This window comes from Dromaius novaehollandiae, chromosome 22 (assembly GCF_036370855.1).
Source record: "Dromaius novaehollandiae isolate bDroNov1 chromosome 22, bDroNov1.hap1, whole genome shotgun sequence".
NCBI lineage: Eukaryota > Metazoa > Chordata > Aves > Casuariiformes > Dromaiidae > Dromaius > Dromaius novaehollandiae.
In genome coordinates, this window is record NC_088119.1 from 5,694,766 (window position 1) to 5,709,528 (window position 14,763).

A 14,763-nucleotide genomic window follows, 5' to 3' on the forward strand; every position below is an offset into this window, starting at 1 on the left:
TTCATATCTGGGGCTGAATAGCCTTTTTACTTAAAAACACGTGAGTGCTGTTGGTATGATGTTGAAAGCTTTTCTCTGCAGTAATTCACACCAAATCTTGGCCACTCGAGTGAAATGGCTGTATCTTTCAGCCTCTGTCTTTATGAGCTAATTATCTCATATTTCAACACTGTCAAATACCATGTTTTGCATTTGGATTAATATAACCTGACATTTCATGGCCCTTATAACTTCTCCCCAGTTAAAGATACACTGATCCCAGTAATCAGCAAACATTAGGAAACCAGGGCAATCTCCTAGAATGGAGGAAACTGAGAACATTACAGATCTCTCTGAACACTAAGACTGTCATCAAGTGAGTTCTTAATTTGAAATGCATTGAAGACATTGTACAAGCACTTTATGAACTCAGACAGACTTTTTGCATCAATGACATCTTGAAGCAATGAGTTCCACAGCTTAAACACTTCTTCACGCAATGTGTCGGGTTTTTTTTTTCCTTTCTTCTTTGCTTTGAACCCGGCCCACCTGGTATCATTTGCTGTCCTCCAAGCTCTTGTATTAGAAGACAGTAAATACTCACTTCCTATTCACCAACTTCAGTCCCCTCGTGATGTTACAGACTTTTCATATTTTTTCAGGATGAAAAATTCTAGCCTAACCCTTTCTCCTACAAAAACCCTCCTACGCCTTTGACCTTCTCTTTTGCCTTTGCGCATCCTAATTCTTTTCATATCCTAGTTCTACCAAATCCTTTCGTATATGCTTTCTGAGATGGCTGTCCCAGGACTGCATAAAGTAACAAAGATGCAAACACACCAGGGATTTATCCATGATATAACCAAGCCTTCATTTTTGCTCTCTGCATCTCTGCTAGTAATTTCTAATGTTGCATTTGCTTTTTCTGACTGATGAGGACTGAGCTGATATTTCAAGATGATTATAATTTGAAGAACTTGCTCCCAAGCAATGATCAGTTCAGTCCCTATCACTGCCTATATATTTTAAAATATTCTTTCTCCCTGTACACTTAAATACACTGATTACATCTTGTCCACTCACTCAGTATTTCATATTCCTTCTGCAGTTTTCCACAGGGGGCCTTCATCTTTATGACCACAAATAGCTGCAAGCTTGTAACCTCGCTATTCCTCCACTCTTTCCAGATCATTTATGAATATATTGAGCTGCGCAGGCTCCAGCAGAAATCCTTCCAATATCAATGGCTATTCACACTTCCTGCTCTTGTTTCCTGGGTTTCTTTTCAGTTTTTGTAAAATACACTGATAGACAATTATCTTCCATTCCCACTGAGGCACTAACAACCACTTGGAGTTCAGGAGATGAAAGAGGTAAGTCACAACCATGTGAAAGCACAGTCACAACATGGTGTCCACATGAAAACCATCTCCTAAGACATGCTGAGATGTAAACATATAAGAAAAGACTCCACAAACAGCTATTTTCTCTTCTTTGCCCCAGTGAGATGCAGTAGGACTGACCTTGATGTGCCTGTTCATAGCAGTAGACTGTGCAGCCCGAACTAAACCTTCTAATTCAGCACCACTGAAGTTTTTAGTCTCAACTGCCAGTTCTGCAATGTCCACATCTTCAGCTAGCAGCTGATGTTCTCGCATCCGTACCGTGTGGATATGAAGAATCTGAAATCGGCCCTTCTCGTCTGGCAAACCTGATTTTAAACAGAATGCATGTCAACCAGTGCCTCAGCACCGCAACTGCAGCACAGCCTTTTCCTCTCCTCACTTCCAAAGGCTGTTTCTCACTGTGAGTAACTCATTCTTTTAAGTAAAATATTTGACAAGGCTTTTTGTCTGAGAACTTCAAATTACGCCAATTACCTTTGTAAACTAATTAGCATCACCCTCAGACTAGAGAAAGAAATAGTGTAAGGTTTAACTTCCTCAGGGTTCACAAATCAAGGTACTGGTTGCCATAACTTGGTTCCTGCGTGATGTTCCCAATCCCGGTTGCTTGCTCTCAGACTTCCAGACCAGGAATCCACCTTACACAAGGGCATTCTGGCAAGTCAGTCCCTTGGCATCCCTAAACCCAGTTACCCAATCCAGCTTCTTCCCATCTCACAATTCTTGTACAATCTTCATTTTCTGAGGTTTAGATGGTAATTTCCCAGCTTGTACCTTATCAAGTCCCTTCTGAAATGCATGTAATGGAAGACAAAGAAAATCCTTCCATATAAAGAATGGATAACAAGTCCGTGTGGCACAACACGCTTTTGGTAAACCCATGCTGTACTTTATCTCACCTTCCAACCTACATTCACATCCTGTATTACAAGGATCTGTTGAATTTGTTCTAAAAAAAGACTTGCCTTGCCTGTAATGTTTTTAATTAATTTTTTCAACTAAAGATGCAGGTACTATGCGTGCAATAGTATAACACTCACCTGGGTTTAGCAATAATGCTTGCTACCAGGCATTTGTTTTCAAGCATAAGATTGTTCAGAGAGGACAACTGTCATCATGACTACACTTCTTGATCCCTAAAACACACTTCAACTCCTTGAAGCTGTGTTAGTTTGGAAACACTGTGTCTGGCTAATTTTTGTTAATGCTAATTCTTTCTCATTACCATCTATCTGCCTGACCTCTATTAATTCTCTACACACACCTATACACTTGTTTACCCAATTTTCTTTTTTTTTTTTTTTGTATTACGCCAGGAAGAGGCACAAGTGTCTCTTCCAATATTCTTCCTTCATCTAAATGAATGTCTTAGTCTCATAATCTCCTGCATATTTGAAACTATCCATGTTGTCGGTGCTCTACATGTTTTTAAGTAACAGCTAGTGCTTCAGTTGCATCTCTTGCCCTCCCATCCTCCATGAGCTACATGTATAGTATGGCCTGATATAAACAGCTTCCTATCTAGGACAGCCTTAACACCATCAGCTCTCACTGCCTTGCCTATCTCTGTGGCTGCCTCAGGAGCCATCAACCTCACTTCCTCATTCGTTGTTTTGCCCAAAATCTTCCCTTTTCAGCTGTCACAAAAACTCTCCTCTTTCTGGCTCTTTGAAAGAGTAAAGTTACCCTTTAAAGATAGGAAAAAAGTCCCCAAGTGATCTCCCAAGATTAAACTGAGAGATCAGATTTCAAGAATTTCCCAGCAGTTCAGACCAGCACAGACAATTCTAATCTCTTTTGCCTTCCTCTGCAGTACAGTACCATATGATTTTTTAGGGTTATCTGGGCATTTTCATCTAATTCTCTGCAACTGACAGGACAAGGATGTTAGTGATGCTCTTGGCCTTGCCTACTCTTTTCATAGAGCTTATTACAGTTTGAGATTTTTTATTTTTGCAATACTCAGTGCCTAGCTCAGAGCATAGGAAATATTTTGGGGGGGGGACGGGGTGTGCGCGCACGTGTGTGTGTGTGTGTGTGTGTGCACGTGCATGCAGGGTTAGAGGAAAATGCTTTATAGGCTCTTTTAAACTAAACATCAGCACCTGCAGGCATGAATCTAATTTGATCTGGGCCTAATTTCTTACTAAATCCTATATTATCAGATATTCTATTATTAGATCTGGGAATGGTGCCACACAGATATGTGCAATTACAAAAATCCTTTTCAAATGCTACTGAAAAACATTGGTCTTTTCCAGCTCACCAGAATAACTGGCTAAGAGTTCTTTGGCCTGCTTTTTGAACCACTGATGCACGTAACCCAGACCTGCTGATTTCAGAAGGTCTAGAATATTTAGCCGATGCTATTTAGCATTTGCAGTTACTGAAGTGAAAGTCACCATTATCACCTTATGCAAATAAAATGATCTGCGTTTTCCATAAAACATTATAAGGGGAGCTGCATAAAGTTTAGCAGCTATGCTGTTCTGGTCAACTGTTCACACAGGATAGATGTCTGCTTTACTGCTTTAACTACCTGTGAGTTTATGTTTGGAGATACACTAGCCTTCTTACCAATCTCCATTTTCACCTCCAGTCTCCCCGGTCTCAGCAGAGCCTCATCAATCAGGTCAGGTCTGTTGGTCATTCCTAAATGTGAAGTTGAAACCAAAATAAGCATTTGCTAAGCTTACCAACTAGGTCTTCAGCTCCTGAATACAACCCATAGAGTTAAGAAGAGACTTGGAGAGTCTCAGTAGAAAACAGACAAAAGATACCCATCTCCAGAAATATTGGGAATGTCATTCACTAAAGCAGAGTCACAGCAATAGGGATCAAACACAGAGACTTCTATGGCTTTAAGAGCCTTGACTATGGCAGAGATCACAGCAGATTCTCCCCAGCTCCAAGTCCTACCTATTACTAATGGTGATGGCAAGAGTGGTGCAAAGGGTCACATGCTCCACAGGACAGAGAAAGCAAGTCTCAGGCCATCCAGAATAAGGTAGCAGTGGATAGCCATACCTTTGAGAATTTAATTGTACAGGTACTATCATCAGAGGGAATTCATGAAATGACAGGTATTACAGCAACTTATACTAGCAGTGAGATATACAGTACACGCACACACTGCAGCACTGAGCCCAGTGAACAAGCTGGGTCTGACACATGCCAGATTTGAGCAGAGTGAGAGACTATGTGCAGGGCTCATGGCACCAGGACGACTGGACAGCACAGCTAGAGAACCCCAGATCTTCATATGCTGATACATCAGTACATATTATTTCCTGCTTCTTTCTTAAACTATTAAACACGGGTTAACAATTTCCTCCTTCCCTTTCAAATAAAAGCAGCAACATCAGCCTATTACACTGCCATTCTGCTTTAAAACTCTGACCGATGCTTGTAAAATAGCAGTCATTTGGATGTGTCTAAACACATCCAGTACCACTAATGACCAGCTTGCTGACCTGCAGTGAGCAAAATAGCAACAGTTTTCCACCAGACCCCATTACAAGACAAACAGGACCACCATACCAATGACTAGGATGTTATTGAGCTGTTCCACTCCATCGATTTTAGACAGCAACTGGTTTACGACGGTATCGTGGACTCCAGTGCTACCCGCCATGCTCCCTCTCTGCTTGCAGATCGCATCAATCTCATCAAAAATGATGATATGAACACCACTGTTTGCTCCGAGCTATTAGAGAAAAAAACATGTCAGGAATGCCACAAGTCATCACTGAAAGCAATCCAAACAAAACTTCTCAACAAGACCAGCCAGGGAGATACAAAACAATGGTATCTCAATATAATATCACATGCTCTGTATCAGACCCCTTTCCAGAATCACGGGATATCACTCTGCAAAATGGGGTTGTTGGTAGGCTTTGTCCAAATATAGGGCTTTATAGTTGGCAATGATAGGAGAAGCAGAGGCTCAAGGGAGAGGACTACCCTGAACAACAGAAGCACAGTCCCAAAGCTGGAGCACAAAGCCCAGACAGAGGGTCACACTACTTGGTATCTGGAAAAGCCCTCTGAAAGGGAGACAAAGCAAACCACATCCGTGGAGCGATGTACCCAATGTGAGATATACCTTAATGTCAGAGTAACTTTGGTCTTAATATTTTTGAGGAGTCCATTCGTTCTGTGCCAATCAGGAACAGAACTGCTTATTTCCAGGTTCACTCAAAGGTGAAGCAGCACTTGCAGGTGGTAAGAGAACAGGATACTTTTTGTGACCACATCTATGCATTATGAAGCTTTTCCCCTTCAAATTTTACTTCTGAAATGTCTTCTGTGGACAGTGGAGGCCATGTTAATACTGGCTGAATGTGCTGTCACTGGCAATCTGCCCCAGACACAAGTCATTACAATACCAACCTTTTCGAGACCTTTCTAATCTCTCAACTTGTCATCAGGACCATCCCCTCCAGCCAATATAAAGTCTATTTTAACAGGTGTGTTATTGCAAAGGAAAAGGAGCTCACAGATTTCAGTTATATTGCAACAAGCAGAGAGAAGGAGATTGTTTACATCTCTATGGGTTCCCATGCAAAGCTGACTTACTTATTAACAAGACTTTTGCAGAAGAAAATCAAGTAATATCAAGCCACTATCAAAACGTGCAATGTTGTTAGGCCTAACTAAAATTAAGGGACACAATGTGCTTTGCTACCGTCTTCTGAAAAGATCTCACTATATTTAACTGTGACTTACCTGAAATTGTCTTTTCTTTACCAGAAAATTGTATCAAAATTAAGGGATCCACAGCAGGGAAAATTTACCATAGCACACATGAAAAAAGTATTTACATCTTCAAACTATCACTGGCTATCAAAAGCCCAATCTTCAATATTGCGTAAAAAACAAATTTGGTAAAAACAGAGTCTATGTCTCCATTTCCATTTCTGAAGATCCACATTCTCTAGTTTCAAGACAACGTTCTTATTCATTAGTTTTCTGCTGAGAAAAATTAGTGATGTAGTGCTTACAATGCTTTATAAGCACTCGATTATACTATATTTACACTATAATCCTGTAACCCAAAAACTTGAAGCCAGGAAAGCTTATGCTTTCACTCATGCTGTGTTATTTACCACCTGAATTCAGTAGCAAAAATCCAAATAGATTCACTGGCTCCAAATTTAAAAAAAAGGAGCAAAACATTTAGCATCCTACTTTTAACCACTTTCTGAGCAGTTGATGCACTGTATAATATAATATAGCCACAGAAACCATGATGCAGAGCCATCATATACAATAGCAACTCAAGGTGAGAAATTGAGAAATCAAAAAAAAAAGTTTCATTACCTGTTTAGGAAAGGTCCTACCACACTACTGTAAAATAACTCTGAATGAAAGCTAAACAAACTGTCCATCTTCAGCACAGAGTGTTTCTTCTCACCCTGGGCTCAAATATGGCTAGCTAGGATACAGGCTACCTTTTCAGGTTCTAGGATTGCTTTTTTTCTTAACTAGCATTGTGTGAATCTGTAGAACACTAATATTCAGTGACTTGCAGTGAGTAACTACAATCACAAGCTAAGCAGTGACTCAGTCTTTTAATGCAAGCAGCAATTTTCTGATTATAAACTTCCTTTCTGGTCATTCTTTACGCACATTCATACTGACCACGCTATTTGTTTATGTTTGCATTACCCTTCTTTGCTCTTCTTCTGCATCAGCAAACAGCTTGCGGATGTTGGCCTCAGACTCGCCCACATATTTATTGAGGATTTCTGGACCATTGACCACCTTTGGCTCTCTGGCATTCAGCATCTTGCCAATCTGTCTAGCCATGAGTGTTTTACCACAGCCTGGAGGTCCATATAAGAGAATACCTTTTACATGCTTGCAGCCTAGAACAAGAGAGAACAAGTTTAGAAAGCAGGTTAACACAGGAAAGAGCAACAGAGTGAAGAGGCAATTGCTATTTAAAATACGGGTGCTTTTACAGACAACTTGCAGAGATGTGCATTAGCCTTAACTCTGCTCAATGCCTTCATGAGTGAAATATAAACGCAGAATTGCCAGACTGCATCAACATCATTCCAGTGAACGCAGCAGCCAGCAAAAATAACTCATAGAATAGCATGACTATTCTTCCATATACGTTAGGCATGCTAAGTTAATAGGACTAAATTAATGAGGACTGAAAGCCTGAAGAACAGCTTCAAGTCAGTAGTACAAAGCAACAGAGACCACTTGGTAAACAAGGATCAGGCAAACAGGTGAATAAGATACATTCCAGTCCAACAAAACATAAGAGGTACATCCTAGGATGCTGATCATCTCCAGACAGCAAGGGATTGTAGATGTTTTTTTAAATATCATACACCCTGAATGCCAAGCAAAGACACGCTAGCAATTTAGGACAAGCATGTGCTAACTCTGGTTCATTCTTCTCTTCTCCTAGAGGTACATGCAGCACATAAAAAAGCAGTCTTCCTTTTTAAGAGTTTCAGCTGAGTTTAATTTTCAAGTGTATAAGGAAAAAAGCATCAGATCCTCAGAGTTACTCAGCTGAATGTGAACTCCCAGTGTAGCTTTAGATAAACCACCCCTTCACAGGCCTTTAACAAAAATTCAGATATACAGCTTGTGAGCCCCAGATGTATTTTATCAACTGTCTGAAAATCCTTGTGCCTGAATATATTATGCTCGGCCTTATACTGCACCAGGGGAGGTGGTGGTACACATACGTACATACGATGAAGTTGATTTTAGTTATTTAAAGAGACTATCAGCATTTAGCCAAACAGGAAAAGTAACTGCATCAAGACAAAACCTTTTTCGTGGGAGCAATCCAAAGGGGCTGGTGTTGGAAAATCCTGAAATAGGAGAGCAAAGATTATGTATCCGCACCAAGTTTTAAACGTTGAACACCAGACTCAGGGAAAGGCTCATTGAAGCGGAAGCCCAAAGAGTGGAAAGAAAGGCAGATTTTATAGCAGAGGCATCTAACTAGAAAAACAGCCAAGGAAAATAGAAGCAAGCTGCAGAAGAAAAGAGATACGAGCAATATACTGCCCAATTTATAAGACAGAGACGTGTAGAAGACAGATTCAGTAGGAGAGCAAGGTTAGATATTGTCTGGTCGCAGAGTGGTGAGGAACTAAAAAAAAAAAGAAATATGTAACTTATTTTGTCTAACTCCTTGCATTTCCAGCAGACCTCCTTTTTCTATTTTCCGGTTGGTTTTGGAGACCAAAGAATAAACACAAAATTATGGGTAAACACACTTATCTTCCACATTCAGGACACAGCAGATACTTTAGTAATTTATTTCTTCCTACTCAATTTCAAGCACAGTAAGAAGTATTAGTTCCTCGCTGTATTCCTTCACCTTGCCCACGGGAAAGCAAGATGTGCAGACAGCCAACTACACAGCCTGAAAAAGGCACAAGACCTCCCTCTCATGTTTTAGAGTGTCTTAGCCACGCACAGCACCAACAGCAAGTTGACAGAGCTCTGCACTTATTGCTTTTTCTCTGTAGTAGTAAGTCACGTCACTGTCATCCTCACCTACCAAACCTACAGGACTTCCCACGGAAAGAGACCTTGAGGTAGCTCTATCCACCGACCCTACAGGGCAACAGCACACTTAGAATCTGCACTGAGCAGCTTTCGTTAGCAAGGATCTCCGCTTTGAACACAAGTGTTTAATTACAGGGGTAGGGAATTCAGTAGCACTCTCTCTTTTCCTTTTTCTCCTTCCTGTTGCTGCACAAAATCCTCACACACGTGCAGTGGAGAACAAGCGAGGAACACAAGATATGACTAAATTGGAAGATGGAAAATTATGTTTTGTCTCAAGAAGAATTGGATCCATCTAAAACCTTAAAAACCTTCAGGTGTTAACTGAAGGAAAAAACCCAACGTATTAATGGAAACAGTTCCATGCAGTAGACAACATGCATAATGTGTTTATTTTAGGAGATTACATTCCTGCTGATTGACTTTTTTAAGCATGTAAACCATGCAACAGGAGTCCTGCAGTGCTCAGGAGATACATTAACAGCAGAGAAATGAAGCAATCTGTGATGGCACTGAGCTCAGACTTGGAGGACCTGAGCTCACTTCCTAGCATCATCAAAAGCTTAATGAACTTGGGCACATCAAGTTACCCGTCAGTCACTTGGAAAAATTATTTAACAAGCCCTTCCCTCCTGGTTTCCAGCTTGTCTTAATTACACTATAAGTTCTTCCCATATAACATGCCTCACTAGCACAGAGTCCTCACTGTTGCAGAGACCTCAAGGCAAAGATCTTCATTTAAGGAACAAGTACATTTCTCTCGTATTCTGCATTTAAGGAACAAGTACATTTCTCTTGTATTCACTTAGCAACACTCAGCCGTGATTTCATTTCTTTTATTCCCAGAAAATACAGATTTCAATCTCAATATAGATTTCAATCTGAATAACTGCTCAGTACAAAATGTTTTCTATGATCTGCACGCACTGCTCTCTCTTTTTCAGGTTATTCATGACACATTGAAATGAAGTTTCAAGAGAACAACACTACGAGGAGCTTTTGATCCCTACCAAAACTTCAGAAAGCAACATACTGCATTGGGTAAGCACAGCAATAAAGCTCAAAGCTTTTTCTGGGTTCCTCTGCAGTGAAAAGTCTTACTATAAAAAAAACCAAGAGAGGTAGTTTAGAAGAATTCATTAGTCAGCTTTCAGGCATCCGGGAGTCAAAAACATGAACAAAATATACTGTCAGTAAAGACTAATTTCACACATGAACAAATGAGGCATAGATAAATTAAAAGCTATTCCTGTCAAATCAATGTCACGCAAGTTATTGTTAATGTGTTTTGTGGAGGAACATGATCACCTATGTAACCAAACAGCACAAAGGGAGATTTGGATGATGAGTGATACTTTGAAGGGAAACCCCAAGCACACAAATTTGCTGATGCTCCGACAGCTCCTCTGTGCTCCAGCAAGAGAGGCTATCAAAAGGCTACCAGCATGTCAGGGCACATGCACACAAACAGGCCTGGGAGCATCCTGAAACAGGCAGGGAAACTGTACTGCACAATTTCATTTTCCTCTAATACTCTTTCTGAAAGAAAAAAAAGATAAAACTACAGGGAATGGCCTAATCCTAATTTTTTTCTGGTTTTCCTGAAATTAAAAGGCTCTCTCCTAGGAGTTATAACCTACTTATACCTGCTAGAAGTTTCTCTTCTACAGCCCAAAGCAAAGTGAACTTCTTGAAAAGCCCAAATATTCCCCTCGCCTGTGTGAATAAACGCAGTCCTAACAAAGCGCTAGCACACTGCACCTGAAGTCTCATCTCAGCCTTTGGACAGATTTGTTTAAAAAGCCTCACAGGATTTTCCCCTCTTTGTACTCAAACTTACCATGAGAAAGTGTCATGTCTCATCATGATAAGCAAAAAGAAAAAAAGATGAGCTGCTGAAAGGACAGAGGCTGTTGCAAGAAGAATATAGAAGAAAAGCAGGCTGGACAAAGCTAGCCCGCTGCTTCAGCTCCCTACCTGCCAAAGTCCTCACGCTTTACTAGGCCATTAGCTACTCATCCCACTAGAGCAAAAAGATCAACTGTAGGACACAGCAGGTTCCAGATCCCAGAAACAACTTGACATCTAACTACAAACCTCACAGACAAGTTCAGACCACCATGGGACAGGCCGTGCTTGCTCTTCAGCAAGTAAGAACAAGCACACGTGTTCCCCCACATGTGAACATCAAGGACATTACAAACCATCCGCCGTAAGACTTGGTTCACACTGAATATACACTTAACAGGGAAAGCATTAAGTGGGAGCTGACTCCTGCTCAGGTGGAAAAAACATTCTTGAAAACAAAGCGGTTAGTTCCTCAAAATAAAATTGCCACAAGCTACTCCAGTAGAGATTTCCTTGTATAACTACACTCACCTGGCTAAAATTAAACATAAGCAGGACTTTATTAAAATAGACAGGTGATGACAAACTACAAATGTTATGTCTCCAATCACAGTGGGATCCTATGCACCACACAGGAATTTTGATTAAGTTTATCTCCACTTTGCTGATTTCACCAACGCAGCCAAATGTCAGTACTATCATGAGAATATTATAAACGTAAATTATTAGCAGTGCAGACATCTCTAACTCGTTAAGCTCACCATTAGGACTCCAAATCAAAGGTCATTGCTGTAATGGGATACTTAATTATACAATTTAATGACATACGGTTAGAGGCTGAACGGGTACGTCAACAGGAACTGCAATACCTGTATGGAAAGCATTCTACACAAAACATTAGGGGAAAATCATAAAAACTGGTAAGAATGGGATAATTACTAAAGCCACCAAAAGAAGTCGAACACTTTTGAACCAGAATATCATTTCCCCAAAGACAAAATGAAGTTTATTTGTTCCTTTCTCACTACTCACTTCTTTGAAAGATCAGAAGAAATGTTTTCATATAATACAGATTTTCTACTTGGGAGTAGAATTCCCCTTTTCATTAAAATCAAAGCATTCGGGTGTGATTGTATCAGTCAGATACACCTATCGGGAATCCACATCTGTAGTAAAGTACCGATCCTGAATACGTCAAGGAGAAATGTTTATCTTTTCACATTAATCTTCAAGCAGGTTAGAATAAGATCAGGGTTCCTGGACTTCACCTGCCACAGAGACAAGATTTTCCATGAACATAGTTGGGTGGAATTTCCCCTTCCTCTCGTCCCATAAACCCACCACTACTCCAGCCTAGATCGCTGCCTCCAGTTAATCTTCATGTAGGATTTACGTCCTACTGACAAGGAGCAAGACTGAAGCAACTTGCTTCTGCTTTTAATTCAAAGCTGGGACCAGCAAAGGGCTTCACTTTAAACAAAAGTTTTTACCTTAAGTGGACCTTCAACAGCCAGTTGTTTGATGTAACAAATCATTTGCTACTCTAAAGAGAGGACAACCAACTCGGTAACTTCTTTCTAGACCTCTGAAAACCATCTCCCAGCTTTCTCGTCATGTCTTACATAGATGTGAGAAGTTTTTTAATGCATGTGTGCATAAGGAAGCAATAATTAGATTTACAGCAACAGCAGGACATTTATCAATTTCTGATGGAAAGCGATAAAAAATGAAAATAAATCAGCTTTAAGGGAGCTTCCAACACAATGCCTTTGGCTACGCAAACAAAATCATGACTCTCAGAAAAAGGGATTGCGATAAGAATATATACAAAACAAACTAATCTCTAAAAGAAGTCATCACTGCAGCAAAAAAGAGCAAATGCCTTTGCCTCTTAATAGATGAGTTACAAAAATGTAGCTAATTTAAGATGAAGATTATGCAGAATCGTTGGATGGACTGCAGAATACAGCAGCTGATGTTTATAGTCATATCCAACCTGGGTGTTAATAGCCATAAATCTCCTCAGCATTCTCTACTTTTTGAAGTAAAGCTGGATCATTTCTATCTACTTATAAAGTCAACATGATGTAATTCGTAAATGTTTTATGGAATATTACTCGCAAAGCATGACAGAGTAAACAAGTATCAGCATAACAGGGTCACCAGATGCCCCGAGGCCTGGTTTTCCAACTAGAGCAAAATTGTGGTTGCCAAGGAATGGTGATGCCTGCTAATTAAAGAACATAACTATAGCCACATGAAGTTAGAGCAAAAGTCCTTATAGCCCAGGATCTGATGACGATGACTGGCCATCAACACAGAAGTGTATAAAAGCAGGACAAGCACCTGCTAGAAAGATACCTCTCTCGCACCTCCTACCACACACAGCTTAGGCATCTCTTGAAAAACAGTGCCTATGTATTAAGTAACTGCCGAGGGATTTCTCTCCCATGTCCATTTCTAGTTTCCCTTTGAACCTGCAAAACTCCCTCGCTTACAGCATCTGCTAGATAATAGGGAAATTCCTTGCAGCACATTTCATGAAGAGTCCCCTCCCTTTGTTCTGAGCCTGCCCGCTTGCAAACTTTGCCTCATGTTCATATTCCTGTATTGAAAGAGCAAATATTCTTCTTTCCTGGCCATGCAGAATTTTGTAGATCTCTCTCACATTCTTCCCACTTGTCTCTTTCCAAGGCTGAAGATCTTCAAGCTGATTCGGTCCTTGCAGAGAAGGTTTTCCATTCTAATCATCCTGACAGCCTCCTCCAAACCTTCTCCAGTTTTACTACATCCTTTTTGAGAGTGAAGACCAGAATTGCATCCGGCATTCCAAATATGAACAAAATACAGATTTATACAGTGGCATAATTAAGTCCTACATTGGTTTTTGATTTATTTTTTCTTAAGAATCCATAAAGTTCAAGTAGGAATTGAATGACTCCAATTTAGCTTCGAGCAGGTGTTTTTGTACATCTATTACAGCCCGAAAACTTTGCTCTTAAGTGGAAAGTCATCTCAGAACCCAGCTTTTAGAAGTTTACAAGGATTTTTTTACTTCATGCGCACCAATTTTCACTGATCAACATGGAGTTTCACCAGGTCTTTTATCACTCAGTGGCTCAGCCTTGGAAGATCGTTCTGTAGAATCACAGGATAGTTGAGGTTGGAAGGGATATCTGGAGATCATCTAGTCCAAACCTCCTGCCTCAAGCAGGGTCAGCTAGAGCAGGTGGCCAGGACCGTGTCCAATTGAATTCTGAATATCTCCAAGGATGGAGACTCCAAAACCTCCCTGGGCAATGCCCACCAGTGTTTAACCACCCTCACAGTAAAGAAGTGTTATCTGTGTTTCAATTCATGCCCACCGCCTCTTGTCCTGTCACTGCGTGTCACTAGGCATCACTGAGAAGAATCTGGCACTCTCCCTCAGATATTTATACACACTGATAAGATCTCCCTAGAGCCTTCCCTTCTCCTGGATTAATAATCCCAGCTCTCTCAGACTCTCCTTGATGACAGATGCTCCAACTCCTTAATTGCCTTCATGGCCTTTCACTGGACTTGCTCTAGTAAGTCCATACCTTTCTCGTACTGAAGAGCGGAGAACTGGACACAATACTCCAGATGTGTGTCTCGCCAGCACTGAGTAGAGGAAAAGGATCACCTCCCTCGAGCTGCTGGCAACACTCTTCCTAGAACAGCCCAGGATGCTGTTGGCTTCTCGGCCCCAAAGGCACACTGCTGGCCCATGTTCAGTTTGGTGACCACTAGGACCCCCAGGTCCTTGTCTGCAAAGCTGTTTTCCAGCCGGTCAGCCCCCAGCACGTACTAGTGCATGGGGTTATTCCTCCCTATGTGCAGGATTTCGTATTTCCCACTGTTGAACAGCACTGAATCCTGCAGAACTCGACTGTGACCTTCCTCCATCAAAGAGTGCTGACCAGCTATTCCTACTCTGTTCCCTCAACCATTCATCTATCCA

At 40.9% G+C, this 14,763-nt stretch overlaps 1 protein-coding gene across 1 annotated transcript in view; it reads right to left on the reverse strand.

The window, feature by feature from the left end:
• NSF (N-ethylmaleimide sensitive factor, vesicle fusing ATPase) overlaps positions 1 to 14,763 on the reverse strand; it is an 84,382-nt gene that overhangs the window by 27,209 nt on the left and 42,410 nt on the right. The window contains exons 9-12 of the mRNA XM_026107881.2: positions 7,056 to 7,255; positions 4,926 to 5,091; positions 3,963 to 4,037; positions 1,503 to 1,690 (exon numbers count right to left, since the gene is read on the reverse strand). Coding sequence (XP_025963666.1) covers positions 1,503 to 1,690; positions 3,963 to 4,037; positions 4,926 to 5,091; positions 7,056 to 7,255 — 629 coding nt within the window. The remainder of the gene's footprint in view (positions 1 to 1,502; positions 1,691 to 3,962; positions 4,038 to 4,925; positions 5,092 to 7,055; positions 7,256 to 14,763) is intronic.